This window comes from Cryptotermes secundus, unplaced genomic scaffold, assembly GCF_002891405.2.
Source record: "Cryptotermes secundus unplaced genomic scaffold, Csec_1.0 scaffold401, whole genome shotgun sequence".
NCBI lineage: Eukaryota > Metazoa > Arthropoda > Insecta > Blattodea > Kalotermitidae > Cryptotermes > Cryptotermes secundus.
The window spans coordinates 976484-997470 of record NW_019731223.1 but is presented as its reverse complement, the minus strand read 5'-3'; the positions used below and the strand labels follow the sequence as shown (position 1 = coordinate 997470).

At 36.1% G+C, this 20987-nt stretch overlaps 1 protein-coding gene across 3 annotated transcripts in view; it reads left to right on the top strand.

The window, feature by feature from the left end:
- The window catches only part of LOC111866511 (ankyrin repeat domain-containing protein 13C), a 51530-nt gene extending 30860 nt beyond the window's left edge, over positions 1-20670 (top strand). For 2 of the 3 annotated variants that reach the window (XM_023855524.2, XM_023855521.2), the window contains exons 10-11: positions 4125-4242; positions 17769-20670. In XM_023855524.2, the coding sequence (XP_023711292.1) occupies positions 4125-4242; positions 17769-17784 (134 nt within the window). In that variant the 3' untranslated portion in view covers positions 17785-20670. Of the gene's footprint in view, positions 1-2203; positions 2400-4124; positions 4243-17768 lie in introns of those variants that run through there. The other variant, XM_023855523.2, reaches the window with a different exon arrangement.
- Positions 20671-20987: the final 317 nt, after the last annotated feature.

Sequence of the window (20987 nt, the reverse complement as noted above, 5' to 3'; positions counted from 1 at the left end):
TAACATGAGTCACGGATCAGCACATCATGTCATTCATGATGTGCTCCAGTCTCACAAAGTGTCTGCAAGGTGGATGCCATGGCAGCTGACTCCAGAATTGAAACAACATGTTGACGCCTGTGAAGAACTTCTGCGGTGCTTTGAAGCAGAAGGTGATGGCTTCTTTTCGAGAATCGTTACTGGCGATGAAACTTGGGTGCACTACCATCAACCGCAAACAAAAGAATGAGCAAGGAATGGTGTTATTCCTCCTCACCAAAATCCAAGAAGTTCCGGACGCAGTCATCTGCAGGGAAGATTATGCTGACTCTTTTGGGATGAACAAGGCGTACTCTTGGAGCACTACATGCCTCATATTCAGATCTCTTGAAGAATCATCTTCAACCAGCAGTCAGATCAAAGAGACGTGGACTTTTTACTAGAGGTGTCCTTTTGGAACATGACAATGCTCGGCCCCATACTGCCCGTGCAACAGATGCAACAATCTGAGACTTGCACTTTGAGTGTCTTCCACTTCCACCATACCCACCAGACCTAGCCCAAAGTGATTACCACATGTTTGGACCACTCAAAGAGGCGATGGAAGGAAAGAAGCTCTGTTCTGATGAAGAGGTACAGCAGGCGGTGCATGAGTGCTTGTGCAGACAACCACAAGAATTTTTTTCTAGAGGAATCCATACAAACTGTAAATGCTGGAGGACCTGTATTGAATGAATTGGAGACTATGTAGAAACATGATATAGTTGTGTGCTGCTTTCATTCAGTAAATTAAATTTTAAAAATTTTTTACATTTTTCATTTGACTCAACATCATATGTTTAATCATCTGCTATACTGCTATATATAATTTATAAACAGTAATTCTACACATGAAATTTTAGTTTCTCACAGTGGTGACTGTAAAGAGTACACTGTCTTCTGGAATATGACGCTGCATATTCTGGTAGAAGTTCACTAAGAGTTTGGAGTAACGTACTGGCTTCATCTTCAGAGTCAAAAAGTAAGCCAAGCAAGCAGAGTATGCCAAGTATGCCAAGCATGAAAGTAATGGTACAGGCCAGGGTAGAAGCCCAGAGCAAGGTAAGAAAATGGGAAAGAGAGAAGGAATGGGAGACCTTATAAGGGCTGTTTTTCATCCCTAGAGGGAGATGGGAGAAATGAATCTCAAATGACCAGTGGTAGATGCAGGTAGGCACAGAGAGTAAGGAGGACATTAGGTGGAGTATGGAAAGGGACAAAGAGAATGCAAAGGAGGAAAGAGAGCCCTGTCATGGACAGGAGGACACGTGGCGCTCTCCAGAACTGAAGGCAGAGTACAGACATAGAATGGAAGAAGGACAGCACTATGTCAGCAGGAGAAGAGAGATGATTAATTGGGCCTGGAGGGATTGTGTATAGGGGAATGAAAAGCAGAAGAGGAAAGGAATGAGACTCTAGTGGTCAGTTTGAATAGAAGGAGGTCTTGACATCCTGGTTGGAGAATCCCTTCATGATAACCCTTAAGGAGATTTCTGTGTTTTTTGTGGGGTATATGAGAAGTTTCAATGACTTGCTTAGGCAGAAGCCATCCTCCCTCTTTATGTTTCTGGGATGGAGCTCAGTCTCATTTGCCTGCCTGATGATGCAATCCATGGATCCAGATTTGGTAGAGAAGATACTGGTGCTCTGGAGCTGGATACAGTATCCCAGGTGGATACTGTGAATGCTATGTCCCAGCACAACTGATTTTTCCAGGTGGTTACTGATACACTCGTTGATCTTGGTATCAATGGCCTCTGTGCTCAGTGTGTACCTGATCATATGAGTGATCCTGTGTATTCGTGGTGCCTTCAAACCTGGGTCACCCTTGATTGACCAGTGGAAGCTGTTCTGTCTGAAAGTGACCTTGAGAGAATCTAATACATCTTGTAGGCTGTCCCCATTGCACAGAGCTCTGTCCCTAAGCACCATGGTGCAAAGCATTGCTTGCTTATGTTGCTCAGTGGATGGGTGGTGGTGGGAACTAAAGTACATGTGGAGGTGGGTTTCAGTGGATGAACTTCTACCAGACTTCTTAGCATCACATCCTAGGAGGTGGACTCTTCAGTAATTTAATAGAGGTTCAGTCTCTGGTGTGGGTGTGAGTGTATGCCTGTAACAGAGGTTGTACAATAATACATAGAGAAAACTTCAAGATGTGCACTGAAGGAAGACATTCTTACAGTTCCTTAGGAAGAAGACACATGCCAGACCTTGAATATTATGGAGAGTTGCTGTTTTGTAAGAAAGTTAATTGAAAAGGAAACTTGGCAGCACTGTGAATACAGCAGATGTTTTGTTCTGCAGTCACTGTGTGACTTGCCAGTATGATGATGAGCCACTTGCACTGTGAACAATTTGTGACAGGTATGGTAATAATTGAAGGTTTCGCTTGCTCTCATTTTTTTTTTGTATTAAATTCTGAACCCCCTTACTCTTACAGTGAGGTATATAATTTGACAGCTGGCATTCACTGTGAACTCCTACATGAAGAACAAATCTTACAGAAGTGAATTTGTAGAATCATTTATAGATATCCATTTGCATTATGTAGTGGGGTCCTCATTTTCAGCTGACCAAATTTCCATGAAGCAACCATCTTTCATGGTTGCACCATCTAGCTGAGGTTGCAATATGGTGAGTACCCACGAGTGTGAGCCACGTGGGCTTCAGATGGCACAACTGGGCAATGAAGGTTTTGCCTGGGTCCATATTTATTGCAAATCATTCTCACATGTGCCTTTGCTACAAATGAAAGTGTAAAATACAATGGTAGAACCAGTAGGCAAGGCAAATACTCTAGGCTGATGTTGTCTTACTACCCAGATGGGCTGTACAAATGGAGCTGCTGTTTTCACAAGTGCTGTCAGCTGTTGGACTAAAAGTGCCCTATTTGTTGATCATGTCACATAATATCCAAGGCTGCTGTAGAAGTAGGTATGACACTGGTGCATGGGTGTACTGATGTTAGTGGCGGTGTAAGACATTTCAGAATGTAAAGAAAGCTGTTGACATGTATGACATGTGCTGAGTGATTTTAATGAGCTTGTAAAAAAATTACCACTGCCATTTCAGCATGTTCAGTTTGTGGTGAGAGACAATTCAAGAAGAACTGAAGAATTCATTTGTGCAGGTGGCTATAATGGGAAAGATGGAGTTCATATACAGTCATGTCTCATCTGTGAATTTGCCTATTCAAGGCCGAGCTGCTCCCAGTGATACATCACCATGAATTTTCTTGTGCTGCATCTTTATGAGCTTCACACAGTTTCTTAGGTTGTAACCTATACATGCTGTTATACTGGTGTCTCACAGAATTAATATTTATTTATTTATTTATTGTACTTGCATCTTTGTATCCCCAAAGGAAGAAAGATGTTAGCAATGTACGGAAATTTAAAAGCTGAGAACAGAGAAAATAGTAATACATAGTTAATTAAACGGGTACATACAGGGGGAAAAGTGGTAAAACTATCTCTCTAATAAGCTCTATATGCCCATAGGATTGTGAGATGTCAGGGTTCCCACATTTTCTAGACAGTCGGCTCATAGATGGCAGTGAGGTTGTCAGCATGCTGGCCTTCCTTTAGCCCCAAGAAGATTCCTGGTACTTATTTCTGTTAGAGGCTGAGTCAGCTGTACATGGTAGTATAGTAAATCTTAAAAAGTTGTACTGTCCTTTGATTCCAACTGAACATTTAATCCTGTATTCAGATATTATTTGTTGAAGCTGCAAATTCTTCCACACATATTATTCTGTAACTTTACCTCCAGAAACTGAACACAGGAATAATGTCATAACTTTCTCACCAAAATATTCCGAGGATTTATTGGCTGACATTTGCAATATGGATGCAGATGTTTCGGAACAGTGAACTCCCATTCCCACATGCACCCCCCCCACACACACACACACACACACACAAAACAGGGTTACTGCAGAACTGTTCTAAGACTGTGTTTCAAGACATGCCATTTTTCAGGTCACCACTTTCACACAACTTCCTACCTCATTTCAATGGAATGAAGCATATTTATATAACAAGGATGTCATCACTGCAGACAATATGTATTTACTAATTTTATATAGTTTTGTTTTGTTCTAGATATTCCTATTCTACCCACTGTCACAGCTAAAATCACATTCCAAGAATTTGCGTTTCGGAATGATATCAAGGCTGAGCTCTTTGAAATCCCAGCACATTATATAGAAGATCCAACAAGGTAAGATGGGAATTCAATTCTAAAGGGTTCTGAGAATGCTGTATAACACTCAGAATTACTGGTTTTTGAGACTTTGTCCATTGTCCGGTATTCTGAAATCTAGGAAACAGTTTTTGGGAACTGGATCTGTTTCCATCATCAGGTGAGGGGAGAGACACCTACTCTGTTGAGTCCTCTAAAAGGAGCTGACCCCAGTCCAGTGATTGAGGTTAACTCTTTCTAAGGGAACCAGCAGAGTAGATGTTTCCCCCCTCACCAGAGGACAGAAACAGATCGAGTCTCCAGAATGTTGTATCCTAGTTTTTAGAATACTGGCTGATGTATAAAGTCCAAAAATTCAGTAATTCTGAGCAAGATGGGAATTTTTGTGTAATATCAAATGCTTACCTTTTCTAACTGCAGTTTTGCTGTATGTGTATGTCAGTTAATTTAGCACTTTAGACAAATTTTATTTTAATTTGAAATTTTTGCTTAATAATTTTCAGTTAATAGTTACAGTTCACTCTATCACATTATGAAGTAAAATGCTGCTTTTAGAATTATTTGTACTTGCATCGTGGTTATTGACTTTCCTTAACTTTATGTATTGTTTTCAATGTTGAAATTTACTGTGGTGGTAAGGATTATGTGACATTTTTCTTTCCCAATACAACATCGTCCAGAGGGAGTTGCAGTAAATACTATAATTGTATCTCAGCCTCATGCAAAGACCCATATTTATGCTGTAGGTGCTAAATTTTGATCATGTAGTAATTAAAGTCTTATATGTTGCGTAGAGTAATGGCGTAAATGCTGTTATGTATGGTCTGAGTCTTATTACACAAGAGTGTTGTAAGGCTTTGTAGAATATGAAATATTGAAGGAAATTTTTCTAATTTTTGGAATCTGTTAAGCATTTCAGTGTTCTAAGAATAGATTATTAAGAACTAGGTGATTACCCAGCATTGCCTAAGCATAATGCACATGCAGTATTGGGAATTGTAATACATTGAAGAGATATTTTATTGTAGCATCCTGTTACACATCACTTATTTATTCCCGTTATTATCCACCTTATATGCAACTTTCTTTTTTAAACCTTTAAAAATTTTGAGCATTAAAATCTCTTCTGCGTCAGTGGCTTAGGCACACTACGTGTTTCATGCAACCTCAGTCATCGTCAGGTGTCTCTAAAATTGCTGACGACACTGCTATGCTTCCATCTGTAAGTTCAGGTTTTTGGAGTATGGGCTCATCTATGCACCCATGTGTCCTGTGGTGATGGGTAGTTCTCCTATTGTGTCATGTGTATATTAATCTGTAGGCATATTCACTTATAAAATGTGGTAACAAGAATGCAGCATACTGTACCCACACAAAAGCAATATGATGATGATGATGATGATGATGATGATAAACTACTTCCATACAAGAAAGTGGGCAAAGAAGAAATCTGATCATTTGCACATAGAAATAACTTTGCCACAGGAAATTCTATTTTACATTCTTCCTCTTGTGTTTATTTTCAGTCAGCATAAAATATCTGTGACGTACTGTGTCATACTGTCATAGAGATTACACTAGAGAAGGATGATTTATAGATTCTGATATTGATTACAACACATTTTGAACTGTTGTGTGCTCTATTTAAGTGTCTTATACAGTAGATATTGGAGGTAAGTAAGATCAGAAGAATTGCTGTTGCACCGAAATCAGGATTGTGTATTCATACTGGGCTGTTAAGGACAGCTGGTGCATAAGGCTGACAACCTAACCACAATCTCCGAGCTGATTGTCTAGAGAAAATGTGGGAGCCTCAATGTCTCACAACCCCGTGGGCCTTCACAGACTGTGACAGGGATAGCTTGTACACTTTGGAGGGACTTGCTGCGTCCACATCTTGAGATGACTGGAGGTTGGGTTCCCTGAAAAAAGAGACAGCATATTCCTTTGAAACACTGATAGTTATTTGTCAAGCTACTCAGCACTGCATTACAGAAGACGATAATCTTAATAATAATATCAGTTCTTTTAATTCAAGTAAAGGAAAAGCCTGCATTTAAGTTGTGGTGAGGGACTATATTAAATAAAATATAAGCAAATTGATATTGTAAAGAATTCTTAAATGTTCTTTTTAATGGTTTAGGAAAGTAGAAGAAAGTAGGGAAAGGTATTTTAAGTTTAGTGTTCCTTTCTATCCATTATATTACTGCTTTATTGCACATAAATATTGACTTACTGCTCTTGTGTGTGAATGTAAAGCAAAGAAGGTTTAAGGAAGATTTTAGAGACATTGGTTAGTGTGTTCAAAGAACAGAGATTGTGAATTGAATAGTGAATAACTTGTATTTAGCATAAAAATAATACATAGTATTGTAGCATATATACTTGTTGCTAGGTAATGGCCTGTACACATGCAACATGTAACTTGCATTTACAATCAGTAAGTGTTCAATAAATCAAATTATCCATTCAAATCCCATCTGTAATGATTCATACACATGACAGTATACCCAACTCACTATGTTTGAGCATTTTAGAATTGTGTTTTTGTACTGAATATAGTAATTTTGAACACCATTTCTGGTTTTATTTCATTCTTATGAATTATTGTGGTAGGGTTCATGAAAATAACTACCTTCCTATGAGTTTCATATCTATTCACATCAAGTCTTCATTGCTTAAAATGTTATTAATAAGCTAATTAGTTGAATTTCTTTACTACCCTATAGGCACCATGCTAACTTAAAAGTTGGATATTTCATTACTACCTCAGGAAAACAAGACGAAGCTAAGCTCCTGGTCCTATAACACATTGCTTGTGTTTTATCATATCCACAGCATGATAGCACAGAACCTGGGAGTATCTACCAGTTTGCACCTATAACTGTTTAAGATAAATTAAAGATAAATCTTATAAAATTACATTCTTACAGTTGTAAATACTTGTTATTCAGAAATGTTGTATTTATGTATAATGTCATTATTTCCACAGAATTATAAAATCTGTGGTGAATTAAGTAACTCATAAATATGGTGGATTTTTTATTGTAGTTTTAAATGTATTTACAGAATTGCACCATACTTCAACAGTTGTGTGTGTTCTTTCTATACATGTTCATGAGGAAAAGTAATTAATTAAAATTAGAAGGTACTAAAATTATACCCTAAAATAAAAATGTTAATATTCTGTGTATTCTTCCTCTTGTTTCCTTATGTAGACCTAATAGAGGACCCCCCAAAATATTATGGAATTTACTCTCTACTCTTGCTAATACATGCAAGAGTCAGTGGGTTTTGAAATGATCAGCAAGTATTGCAGTAATGTTTTTGGATGTGATGTGACCCGTTTCTTCTATTTCTTTTTAATTACATAAGTAAACTTTAATTTCTTAGTTTGAGTGTTGTTCCTTCTTTAAAATTTTTGGTATTTTAGATAGGTGCAAACTGCTTTAGATGTATACACATACTTCTATATGTATAATACAAACTCCATCGCAAATCTAACACTTTATTGTAGTTCTTGTTCCCCTTCTTTCATACTACATGTTTCGGCCGCAACTGACCATCATCAGGTGTATTTCACGTCATGTAGCTGTCACACTGCACTCAATATTAATATTTAAACTCCAGATTGTCAATTGTTCGTTGCTCTGTCGTCAGTCGGTATCCGATATTCCAGAATTCCCTTTGTCAAATTCTGGAATATCGGATATCAGATACAAATTGATGACAGAGCAATGAACAATTGTCAGTCTGGAGTTTAAATATTAATATTGAGTGCAGTGTGACAGCTATGTGAAGTGAGATACACCTGATGATGGCCAGTTGTGGCCGAAACATTTAGTGTGAAAGAAGGGGAACAAGAACTACAATAATGTGTTACATTTGCGACAGAGTTTATATTATACATATAGAAGTTTGAAATGTAACAGAATGCGTAAATATAATATAGTATACACATAGACATAAATCGCTTGTTTTGTAAAGAGAAGGTATGTAGGTACCGAGAAGCTGCCATAAACTTGTAATTTTCTTAATAAGAGTTGCTGCCTACATAAGAGTTCATGGTTCTTAAGTGCAGAAGGGTTGTGTTTATTGCAGGACTTTAATCGATGAGTGGCTTTAAGCTGCTTTGTTTGCGATGCAACCATATCCTGGGTGAAGAAGTGTGTTTCTGCATGTACTTGATAGGATTTGTACTAAACTTAATATATCATTAACACTTACAAAAAAGCCTTGTGATCATCTCACTTTATTTGTATTATTTTAGAGAATCAATTACAGACCCCTGTACAGCCTGGCTTTACATATTTAATGAATGTTTTTGTCTATTTAAATTTTTAGTTTTACCCAAATTTGTCAGTTTATTATAAAGTCTGACATATATAATTTTTATTTAATTATTTGACAGGAAATAATAAACTTACTGTTTAATTCACACTACTTTTAAGACATTAGTGACAGGCCTGTATACTGCATGGAGTTTCTTCGCTTTGTATGTATAATTTAAGTGTCAGTGACTTAGGACTTTGCTACAGTTTTACCCTCATTTCCATTTAGAGACCAGCAATTGTATATTAATTTTACCATGTGCTGAGATGGATTTTTGTAGGAATTTTAGGAAGCAGTAGGAATAAAGATAGACAGACATGTTTCTATCCACATTTTGGACCATCTTCAGGCAGTTAACGGCCAGGATACCACAAATCATGATGTACAACAGGATGCAAACAGTAAAGATAAAGCATGTTTAGTATGATTGCCATTACAGCTGCATCCAGTATCTGTCATAGATAATTGGATTTTCGCAACATATACAGTGTTCTTCACGTATCCTCATTTGGAAGGATCCAGTGATCTTGACTTCTTGCAGTCTATTCATTAGCAAATTTAGAATTCAGAGCACACTGATCATGAAGACAGAAATGAGATGATATAGTTAGAAAATATACTGAGTTACATTTTCATGTACAGTGTCATTTGTCCATGTATAAATGACAACCGTGTCAGTGTAAATGTTGCCAGTAATGGTTTCTTTGCATAAAGAGAAAGACCCTATCACATTGTCATGAAGTCGTCCACACCACATATTCACATCAGGGTGTCGCAGATGAACTGACCAAATTCAGTAGCTGTAACAGTTGATGTGGCCATTAATATGAAGCAGTGCTTTTATAAAAATTGTTTTATCTTAAGAACCCTTCATGATTATCAATTTCTTGAAACAAAATCTGTCAGTATGACTCATTCGGACAATTAGTAATGCTGATTTCATTTTACAAGTACATGTGTGTAATTCCAATTGCATATTCAGTACATTTTGTGTATATTAAATAGCAAACCGCAACAAGTGATAAGTTGTTTTTGGCTCGTAAACAGATTGCTTTATGTATTACACACACACATCAGAAGTGCATGGTCTTCCTTACAATTTTAGCTTCAGAATGCATCCTCATGTATTAGAAAAATTGTGACAAATTGGTTTGTCAGGCAGAGGTTGTCTTCTTTGCTTATGTTAGAAACTACGTTTACTGGTAACAATGGATCTGAACTCAACATCCATATGACACACAGTGCCTTCTGCTGATCATACTGACTGCAGTAGACATGTATTGCCACTTGCATTGGAATATGTTTGCATGTTGAGAGTTGTTGATTGTGATGATGATGATGATGATGATGATGATGAGTTTGTAACAGTTTCATCATCATCATTTGCTTTTTTAGTTAAATGAGTCAAAATGAAAATATATCCATTTGTGTTTGATAATTGAGGGGAACGAAAGGAAATGGCTGAATGACACTCATGTGTGACAAGGGTGATTTCAGCACTGTAAAAATTTGAATTCTGCAGTTGTAATAGAGAATGTAGCTTGCCCAGTATTGTGACTGGTCACAAACTTGATGGTTGGGGCTCAAATTCCTTAGAGGTGCTGGGAAATTTTCTTTTCACCAGCATCTTCGGGATGGCTTTGGGATGCACATACCCTCCTGTCCGATGGGTACCAGATGGTGGAGATCTTTCCTCAGAGGTAAAGGCAACCAGAACATGAAATTAGTACTGAGGTCTGAGAAAATGTTCAGCATACCCTACATGCCCCTTGTGCATATGAAAAGCATGCTCTTAGGTACAGTGTTACCTTACCTTTCTTAACCTTGTAGATAGGATGTCATGTCATCATTGTCCTGGATTTGTGGAGGGAGGTCTTGTCTCTGATACACTAATTCTCTAAGTGTACTTTTTCTGTTTCTTAATTGCAATTTAGTTAGTCCCTGTGCATCAGTTTTCATTCAGAATCTCATTTGTCAAATACATCATATTAAGTGCAATTTTTCTTATAACATGGAGATGGAGAAAATTGCATAATGAGGAGCTTCGTTATGTGGTTTGTCACATGATATGAAGTAAATATTTTCATATGATTAGGGGAGGGTATTGCAAGTTGAAAGCAAAGAGCATTTGTTTTGTAAGATTTGAGGTTTTCACAGTGGTGACTATGAAGAAAGCAGTCTTCTGGGATGTGGCGCCGTGTAGATATTGTGTTAAGCAATGTTTCGGAGGAATGTATCGCTTCCATCTTTAGGGTAGATAAAAAGAAGTCTGTTACACCTGCTTATGCTGGTTCTCTCACAGATTTCTTCTTTCCATCTACTCTGAAGATGGAGGCAATACGTTGCTCCAAAACGTTGGTTAACTCAATATCTACACGGCACCACATCCCAGAAGACTGATTTCTTCAGCATTTGTTTTGTTTACACTTAGTATTGAAGGGGGTTGTACATTGCACACTGTCCAGCTAGCCAAATGTTTCTTTTTTGCAATAATGGTACCATTACTCCCAAGTTGAAATCCACCCACTAGTACCATAGTACCACTGGATTTAAAATTCCCTGTTCAAATAATGGTCAGTGTAATTCAAAGTAATGCCTTATGCAAAGAAATACTTAAGTCGTCGATTTGTGCTACATATTGTGAATTGTTTGCATAATTTTAGACTCTTGAAGTGACATTTTTTTGTGAGCAAAGATTTTTTCTTTGGTATGTAACACAGTTCCTTCTGGATCCATTATTTGAAGGCACAGTTACAGGTTATCCATCAGCATATAATAACAGATGAAACATACCCCACTCTCTGTTTTTACCTTAAGGGGTAAACTTGGCCTGAAGAATGGAGAGGCACATCCAAGTCACATCTGATTTAATTTTTGGTTTTAAGTGCTCTCAACGAGGACAGGGATAGCCAAATACAAGCTAGAGAAGGAAGGCGATATGTTAGTATCTGCCAACACACAAAGCCCAAAGCCTTGTATGGAATTGAGTAGGTGTAAGGATAGTATTACTTGATGCAAAAGGAGGAGAGTTACATAACATGTACAAAAAATTAATACACAGGCAAAATACATGCACAAAATTAACTTGAATTACAATAAATAAATTGTCCTAGGACAGCCAGCTCAAGTTTCCTTGATCAAGTCAAATAAGATCACTCTTACCTTAAATGCAGAAAATCAAGAACAAGAAATTTTTTCCTTGCTGAGCAATAAACCAAATAAACATTTATACTTGTGTATACCTGATAGCATGACAAAGGCCCATGCTGCCTTGACTTGGGTGGGACATAAATGGTTTAAACTGAATTTGGAAAAATAACAAAATAGTACAACTGAAAGGGTTTGGAACTGAATTTCACTGTATCTGCCACATTATCAAAGAAGCAAGAGTCCAAGATGCTAGGTTACGCTTACCCCAGAAATATTTTGGTCTCCCATGTGTAGGGCGAAACAGGATGATTGGTTGACACATCACCCCATATCATGTTATCACAAGGGGTATGGGTTAACATGGGAAGTGTGTCAGGCAGATAAGCAGGAAGGAAGCAGGCTCACCTAGCCAAAGAAGTCTTAGACTCAAATGCCTCAATACAGATGGCTCACAGATAGGTGTGGTCAGGATCAATTTTTTCAAATATTTTTCCCCCCTGACAAATCTGCAAATAATGTTCGTCAGGGACAGTAGATAATAGCGAGATTGCACACTGAATTGATGGCTTTTCTGTAGCCTGCACAGTTCAGTAAGCTATCTTACATAATACTTGTATTAATTTGTACAGCTTTGGACAGTTCAGTGTATGATTTTGATGTCATGGTAAGATCTTATTCTTTGTATATACAGTAAACTGTAAGTTGTCCTGTATTCAGGCATTCAGAATTCTTGTCCAACTGGCAGAAGTTTAAAAGAGAATTTACTGCTTATGTAAAGTTATTCAAAACCAAATTCATGATATGTATGTTTGCTCACCTGGCGATAGTTCTCTCAACTGCTACTAGTGGTGCTACCCATCCTTCCTCATGTGGGTACCATTACAGTAGAGTCTAATGGAATTTGTTTTCATGTTACAATGTATGTATCCAAAATCTTTCACTCTTCAGTTTGCTTTGACATCTAGGAAGACTTCTATGCAAGCATTAAAGTGGAAATAGGATGTATGTTGTTTTGACTTGTTACTGGGTTTCTGTAATAGATTTTTTCATGCAACAAACACAGCCCATTCCCTATACATGCTGGTAATGGAGAGTTTGCTTTGCTGAGTGACAACAAAAAACATCCCAAAATCCAATACAGAAACTTTATGTAAAGCTTATGCTTACTTTATGTAATGCATACATAAATGTGCTTGCCCTGCAGACAAAGACATTGAAAAGAGTTTATATAATGAAGACCTCAATATAACAAAGAAATCCTTGATCCAGGGAACATACAATACAACTCTGTGTGGAATATAATCTATAGAAGAAAACCTGTCATAAGAAACTCAAGAATTTATTTCCTAAAATATCACGATACCGAGATTTTACATTTGTTCTTCATACAGTTCAGAAAACATTTTGAAGTTGGTTACTGCAGTATGCATTGTACAGTGGTATTCATTGTGTCCTCTCTTATCTAGCAATTGTCTATGCACAAGATGGATCATTATGACTTATCCCTGTTTAATGTAGCAGAGGTTCATGTTCTGTGCACAGCTGCTGTGTTAGTTCTGTTGCTTCAGTTTGCAGGATGTTTCACAGCTGGTCTGCCCTAGTTTGGGAAGTAATGTTAAGTAATAAACATTAATACAACATTGGTCCCATTTCCAACAATTGTGGAGTTACTAGTGTTATAAAAGCTGAAAATGACAGATGCCTACACTTGTGATTCAGTACATGGAAACCCTGGTGACAGTTTCAGTTAACTTCTTTGAAATTCAGTAGATGGTAACACTGGTAATAATTGCAATTGGATTATAACCACTGCTGATTCTCTGTTATTTCTTGCCACCTTTCTTCTGATCTGTACTGAGTCAAACATGGTGTTGCATTATGACGGTCAGAATCTTATCATCTTCTTGCCTGTTTTAACGAAATGAATCATTGGTCCACTCTCACTGAATATGCTGATAGCCATCACATTTGTTGTGGTACCAGCAAGCATGTTTTGAAAAATGTATCAATTGATCAGTCCCACTGAATGAGCAGATATCCATTACATTTATGGATTCTGTGACCGTAACAGTGGGGTGGTCGTTATTGAATGCCGTAAATGTGTTCTAAAGTACCAAATCCTGAACAGGAAAGCCTTTAATGATACAAGAAATTATGAGAAACAGGAAGAATAATTATTCCATATAATCAAGAACATGTAGCACAATGGCCCACTGCTGTGGAAGAGCACATACTGGAGTTAGTACATTGCAGCCCAATGACCAGTATTTTGAGGGTGTCTGATTGACTTGGTTGAATTGATATCCTGGATATTGTATTGAAGGTTTATATTGTTATATTAAATGTGTTCGGGTTTTTCATCTGGAATCTTTATATTCAGTTTTGCTGACATAGTCTGTAAATCAGGTACAACAGAAATATGTGATTGGGGTTGGTGATATTTTTAATGTTCTGAATTCTATCTGTGTGTGAACATGGCAGACTGAAATTGCATGAATATATAACCACAAGGTTGGTTGCTTACATGTAGGTTTGCTTGCCTTTGGAGAGGGGTTTTGCATGAGATTGGAATTGTCCTGTGAAGTGTATATTATATGTATATGCATGCTTGTAGTTGCCATGTGCATGTCCAGTTTATTTGTCCTTTAACAGAAAGATGGTCATATAGTATTACCTCTACAGCATTATCATAAAACTGAATTGACTTTTTTTATAGTCACTAGGACTAATTGTAGATGATTAAGCAAGTAATTGATGTGTTGAAACTGGAATTTAGCAGCCTGTGATATAAGAGGGATGAATATTTTAATTGACCATGAAATGGAATGATAAAGTTAGCTAGTGTTGTTTTAAATCAGTAGAACATGAAAGAATTGTGTGTAGTTTAATGAATGTGGAGTGGTAGTGGTTCAGCTCATCAGTTTTGTTCTCTCTCAGAAGTTATCCTTGAATTCTTTCACGCTCTTTCCGGTAATAAAGCCGGAAGATCTATCTCTGCCAACATGAAAATTAAACTTTGTACCAAATTCTGATTGGGTTCCTTTCATAAATTCAAAACCTTGTTTATCAAAGTTTCGTTTTAATATTTTTCTCCCTTCTCCTTGGTGCTCCATGTGATGGCGTTGACAAATTTTCGCTACAAAAGAAAGACCTATACACTTTTTTTTTATTTCTGCTGTCTCACATGCCTGTAGCTTCTGAATGATAACATATGAAGTATTATTTTAAATTGATTTAGTTTCCTTTTCAAGGCACAGCACTCTGATAGAATTTCTGTGAGCCTGTAAAGGTTCTGTTGTATGTACTTCATTAAAAGTAACATGTTTTATTATGCACACTAACTTTAAATTCTTTGTAGTATGAATATGTATCATATTACTTCAAATATAAGAAGCACATTTTACATATTTTTTCATGTTGAAAAATTGAAACATGTGTTAAATTTGAGTAATGTGCACCTTTCTAATTTTTTTTCCTAAAACCTACACCCCAAAAGCTGAATGTGTCTTAAATTCGGGGGCATTTTGTATTTGAAGTGATACAGTATATATACATATATAATTGTACTAGCAAGTTTATTACTGTTCATGCTTTCACATATGACATTAGAATTTTTGTACTGGGGTAGAACTGGGGTTTCTTTTTATATTCACTGTGGTGCTTCACCTTTTTTTATAAAGACAAGAGTACTCCTATTACTCTGTTCATTTAAAGGCATATCATTCACCTGAACCCACTTCACACTGTGTAAGTAGTAATTTTGCTGTAATGCACTTTGTACAATCTTCACATCATATGTTCCATTCACATTCTGGCAGCATGCTACTGAATGTGCTTTTTAAGGTGTATCACTGATATACTTGTTAATTTATTTATGCATATTGAATTTTGTCTTTTGTGAAAGATTAAAATAATTATTTGTTAAAACCTGACTCATGAGTTCATGTTTTAAAAAATCTTAGAAACTTATATAACTTACAAGTTAAAAAATTAAAATACAGAGAGTTCAAATGAGAAGGAAACATACCAACACAGTGAATGTAGCAGGTATTTCATCTGTAATCACTATGTAACTTGCTGATATGATGAGTCATTTGTGCAAACAAACATATTGTGATCAGTGTGGTAATGATTGAAGGTCCTGCTTTCTCAGGTCATAAGGTCTGACTTCATTGCTCTTGTTTAATTGCTTGTATTATGACCGTCAACACAAGTAATATGGGAATATATTCAATCAAGACAATACGTGTTTAGTATAAACGTAACTGTGCTACATGTTTTGACCGTATAATTAGGTCATCATCAGGCGCTCATGAACATAACTCAAGGGATTAAAATTGGTTATAATAGGGATTCGTATTCTTGCAACTGATGGTTGCATTGCTAGTAAATATATATTTATATATGAGGTATATATCGACAGTTTAGTATACAATTCATGTTATGATATGATTAAAAAAATTAGGATAAAATGAAAATGTGAAAATAGAAATATTAAAAATATAAATGGCATAAAAATTAATTGTATGTTCTATTTCAACTGGTATGTTGAAGGGGGGGGGGATTATGTTATATCTTGTTTGTTGTCGCGTAGATCACATATACTATTGTATGGTTAAAGTCTGGTTGTTACTTCTTTCACTTCTCACTGTTATCCTAGGTTATCGTGGATGCTTAGATGTTTCAGAAATGTAGGTTTGAAAGTTGCCCCCAACTGAATTTAGGTCAGTACATGAACAATATATTGAATACCTTCTTCAACCAGCTTACAACAGAAAGACACTGTACTTCAGCGAGGTAAACGTGACAAATAATGTGTTCCTGGACATTATCTATTGTCCTGTTTTTATTTAAAACAATATTTTGGAGACTGGTGGATTCTGTCTCCATCTTCAAGTAAAACCTACCCAGTTGGGCCCAATTGACAGATAATCCTTGTCCCAACAAAGCTCCCCAGATCAAAATATCATGTGTTTATTGCTACAGTTTCTGAGAATGCATTTCAGAAAATGTCACAGAGCTTATTTGCACAGTGTGAGGAATCCCTGAAGGCAGAAAGGGCTCACTTCCACCATGTCTTATAAAATGTGGTGAGGTTTTGTTGCCTTTTAGTGTACTTAGTTACAGAGTGTTATGTAAATATAGAAATTGATTGAAAGCCAGTGCCATCGCATGTAGGGAGAAATCCTGCACTGTTGCCACTACTTTCATGCCGTGAACTATCACAAGCAGTACGTTTCCATCTCTGTTGAACACCCTGTATAAATATATGATATTGATTCATCTGAGAATTGCTTGATGACCAAGATGTTGTGAGAAATACTCAAGTTTTAGCTAGATATTTTGTAGGGAGACAGCTGAGATGTGCTGTGCTTTGTGTTGTCAAGCATCTTCCCACAGCAGTCATACTGTATCATTTTATTCAAGATGCATGTATTTTGAATGATTCAGCTGGAAATTATATATCATATCATTATGTGTCCCATTCATTTTTGTTTGTTTTTATGAGGTTTCTTTCTTTCCAAGTTGTTCCAAACTTGTTTTAGGATTGTCTCGGAAAAGTAGTAGGAGCTTATGTTACATTGCATTTTATTAACATGGCACCATTTTCATAAGCATCATAATGAGGAAATGGTATATAAATAAGTGATGTTCAGTATAAGCTTCAAAGGATAGTGGATGCATTTAATGATAGTTCTGTGTGTCCAAACATTCTGGTAAGCAGTTTCTGTGTTATTATAACTTCTACAGGAATGACTAAGGTGTTTCTGTAAAGATTTTCAGTAATTACTTTATTTTGGTGTGATACAAAAATTTGTCATTTTGTGTTAGGTATGAAGAAATGTGTTGTCAGGTGCAGTTTACCACAGGTTTTGAAAGTGTCTTCTGGAATGTATGTAAAATAAATTTACAGGAACAGCACAGGGTTTGCAGACATGTTTCACTCTATATGTTCAAGCTAATACCAACTTAATAATCTGGATTAATTCTCTTATGGGTCCTCATTTATGTTGTTCTTTTGGAGGTTCCATTACTAATTTGTAATGTTTTCATTTGCATAGGTTTCCTGACTTATGACGATTTGATCAGTTGATGCTGATTGAGATTAATTATCGTCGCCCTCTGATTAGAACAAATCACCACCACCACATCTCTCGAAGTCTTCATCGTCATCACTTCCACCATTACCACCACCACAGGTCTACAAACCCAGTATTGAAACATCCTACTGGTTGCAGAGTTGGCAGCACTGTTATTAAACATAGTCACTATGGTACAAATGATGTCAATTATGAAAATGATTTTGACATTAACTGTAGCAGCAGATTATCTGTGCAAGATAATATCACAAGTGGCAATGCTATCAATAAACATAGTGGTGGAGGTTTGGAGTGTGGTTCTGCTTTATGTTTGATGAGGTCTGGTGCCCACAGTGAATCATTGACTGGAGGTAACAGTCGTGTCTGTTTTCCGAAACTTTGTGCTTCAGGAAACCAGTCAGCATCTTCTGGAACTGGAGATGCGAATATTTGTCTGTCTGTTTCTCATCAGGTGGCTGTAGAATTTCCATTGACACTAAGCCTAGGAAGCAGCTACTCAAGTCATTGTGTCTTGTATCTTGATAAGATCACTTCATCCTAAATATATCTTTTTATACATTTCTGCAGTGATAAGCATCCTGAGAACTGAAATATTTGACAATGACTAGTTTACTCTCTTGTAACATGCCAGTATTTCAAAACATAGGGTAACACACTTGACCCTTTTCCTCAAATGTATTTTGAGTTCACGTTGGTTATCAGTGAGTTAAATGTGGCACCGTGCTTCATGGTGGTAGATATTTAAACATGTATTGTATGTGTTCTCTTTGTGTTTCAACCAGAGGAATTACTTTACATGGTTATTTCAACCTATATTTGATTTCTTCCTGCACTAATTCTCAAGTATGTTGAGCAGTCTGTGAACTTTTCTTACCTCTTAGGAACATACATTAATTTTTTAAAGTAAGCTTTGTTTCATAGGTAATATGACACAAATTTATGTTGGACACTCATGAAGATATTTAATTTTAGGTGAATGTTGAGTTCTGTAGTCAACCCACTGAAGGTGGTTTCTTATGTAAACCAGCATGCTAGTTGTTTAGAAGGAGTAATTTGAGGGTTAAATACCAATTAGTGCTCAACTTGTGATAGAAGAGTGCAATAGGTAGATGATACTGTAAAACTAACGTGAACCTAGCCATTTTCCAATTAAGATTTTAAGATTGATCCTAGTGCAGATGTGTCATTCAAGTGTGGCCCAATGTATGATGTGAGCAGGCACTGCACTGTTGAATGAGATGTATGTGGGGCTTGATTCACCTGAAATGAGAATGCAGGTTAAATGCTGTTCTTGTTCTTTTATTTCAAATTTAAGCAGATCCAGGTACAGGTTGAGAAGTAGCTTCACAAACCATTGGATATAGAATGTGTCACATATCAGAACAAATGTTCCAATTAATCATTGGAACAAGTCTAGGTAACATAATATGAAGTATACGTAACACAGACATAGAACATAAATGGATATGATTACAAAAAAATGAAGCAAATGAAAAATGTATTAACCATTTATACAACAAAATTCCTCCAGTTTATAAAAACAATGCAAAACAAGATATCTTCTTAAGGAACTCTTAAAAATTTTAGGCGTCTGTACAAGCTCTTTTAATTCAAGTGGTAATTTATTAAAAATTTTAATACCAGTGTAGTAAACGCCATTTTGATATAATATTAGAGAGGAAGTAGGAAAATATAAATTTTCACATTGTCTTGTCTGTACATTCTGCCTATTGTAGTTAGTAATAAAAAAATTCCTATTCTTTAAAACAAAAAGCAGGATTGAATATATATATTGAGATTTCAATGGTAAGATCTCTAACTATCTAAGAAGATTCCTACATGAGGACCTACTTCTATATCCTGTCATTAAGCAAACAACTGTTTTTTGTAACATAAAAAGTTTTATGCTGTTGGTTGATTGACTGTATTTTGAGTATTTCTGTTTTGTGTAATGGCTAATTTTGTATTGTGTGTATGGTTTGATTCAGTTTCATTACACATACATTTTTCCTCATTTTGACTGTTTTAGTGGAATTTTATATATAAATGTATATAGTGTGTATAGTTCATAAATCTTTGCATAATGTTGTTTGTTGAACATCTGCTTCATTGATATATCAATATTTTATGCAGCTAAACTGCAGAAAGTGTGCAGTACTTGTTTACATTGAGAACTGATAACTTAAATCTTCATGTTACATCTTTAGCACTTACATGGTTCCTAAATTTTATTTAATTTACATGTACTTCCCAGTAAGTAAATTGTTCTGATAATTGTTGATGTAATTAATTTTATAAATTATTGTGTTAAAATTTTATGGTAAAATTGCAGCTAGGTATAAATTAAAATATTATGGGCAGTTAGTTTTTTACAGTTTTGGCTATTAATTTACACTTCTAACAGGGTATTCCTTTTGTGAAGAATCAAAATCGCTATATATAAGTAAATTGTATGATGCATTATAGTACGTACTATATAGGTCCATGTATAAATGTGCATCTCAGCCATACCTTTCTTGTACAAAATATGTGATTCTTGGGCTCCTGCCATTTACACCATGTATCCTATATTTAATGAGTAGAGTGTGATTACACGTTATTTTTTATAAATACAATGCATGTGTTTGTTATATGTGAAAAATAAGACCGGATACACAGTGAAGCAGAAAAGAAAATCAGTAGAAGGTGTGCAGTAAGCTATACATATTTCCAACAGAGTTGGTAAAGGATACATGGCTGGAAGGATTTTTTGCTGTGTGATTTGTTTTATGGCACCATCAGTAGCACACTGCATAATTGGGTAGTAGGCTGATTAATGAATAATGAATTGGAATGGATTTGGAAGGAAGAAACTGTCGCATAATTGAGATGCTATTGCAGCATTTGAGTGGCTGAATGGAGGAAGACCATGGAAATTGTCAGTCAAGATAAGTGAGGTCCTAGGTGATAATTTAAATGAAGCACCCCCCGAATACAAGTCTGAAGTGTGGAAGGGATTAGGATGGCATAGTTTGCAAAGAAAGGAATAGAATGAGAGAGTTTACAAAGGAGGAAATAGAATGGCAGAATTTACAAAGAAGGACGTATTTTAAAAATAAGTGGAATGTTTTGCCAGAACTAGAAATAATTATTATGATTTTGATTGTGAGATGACAAAACTACAAAATATGTACAGGGATA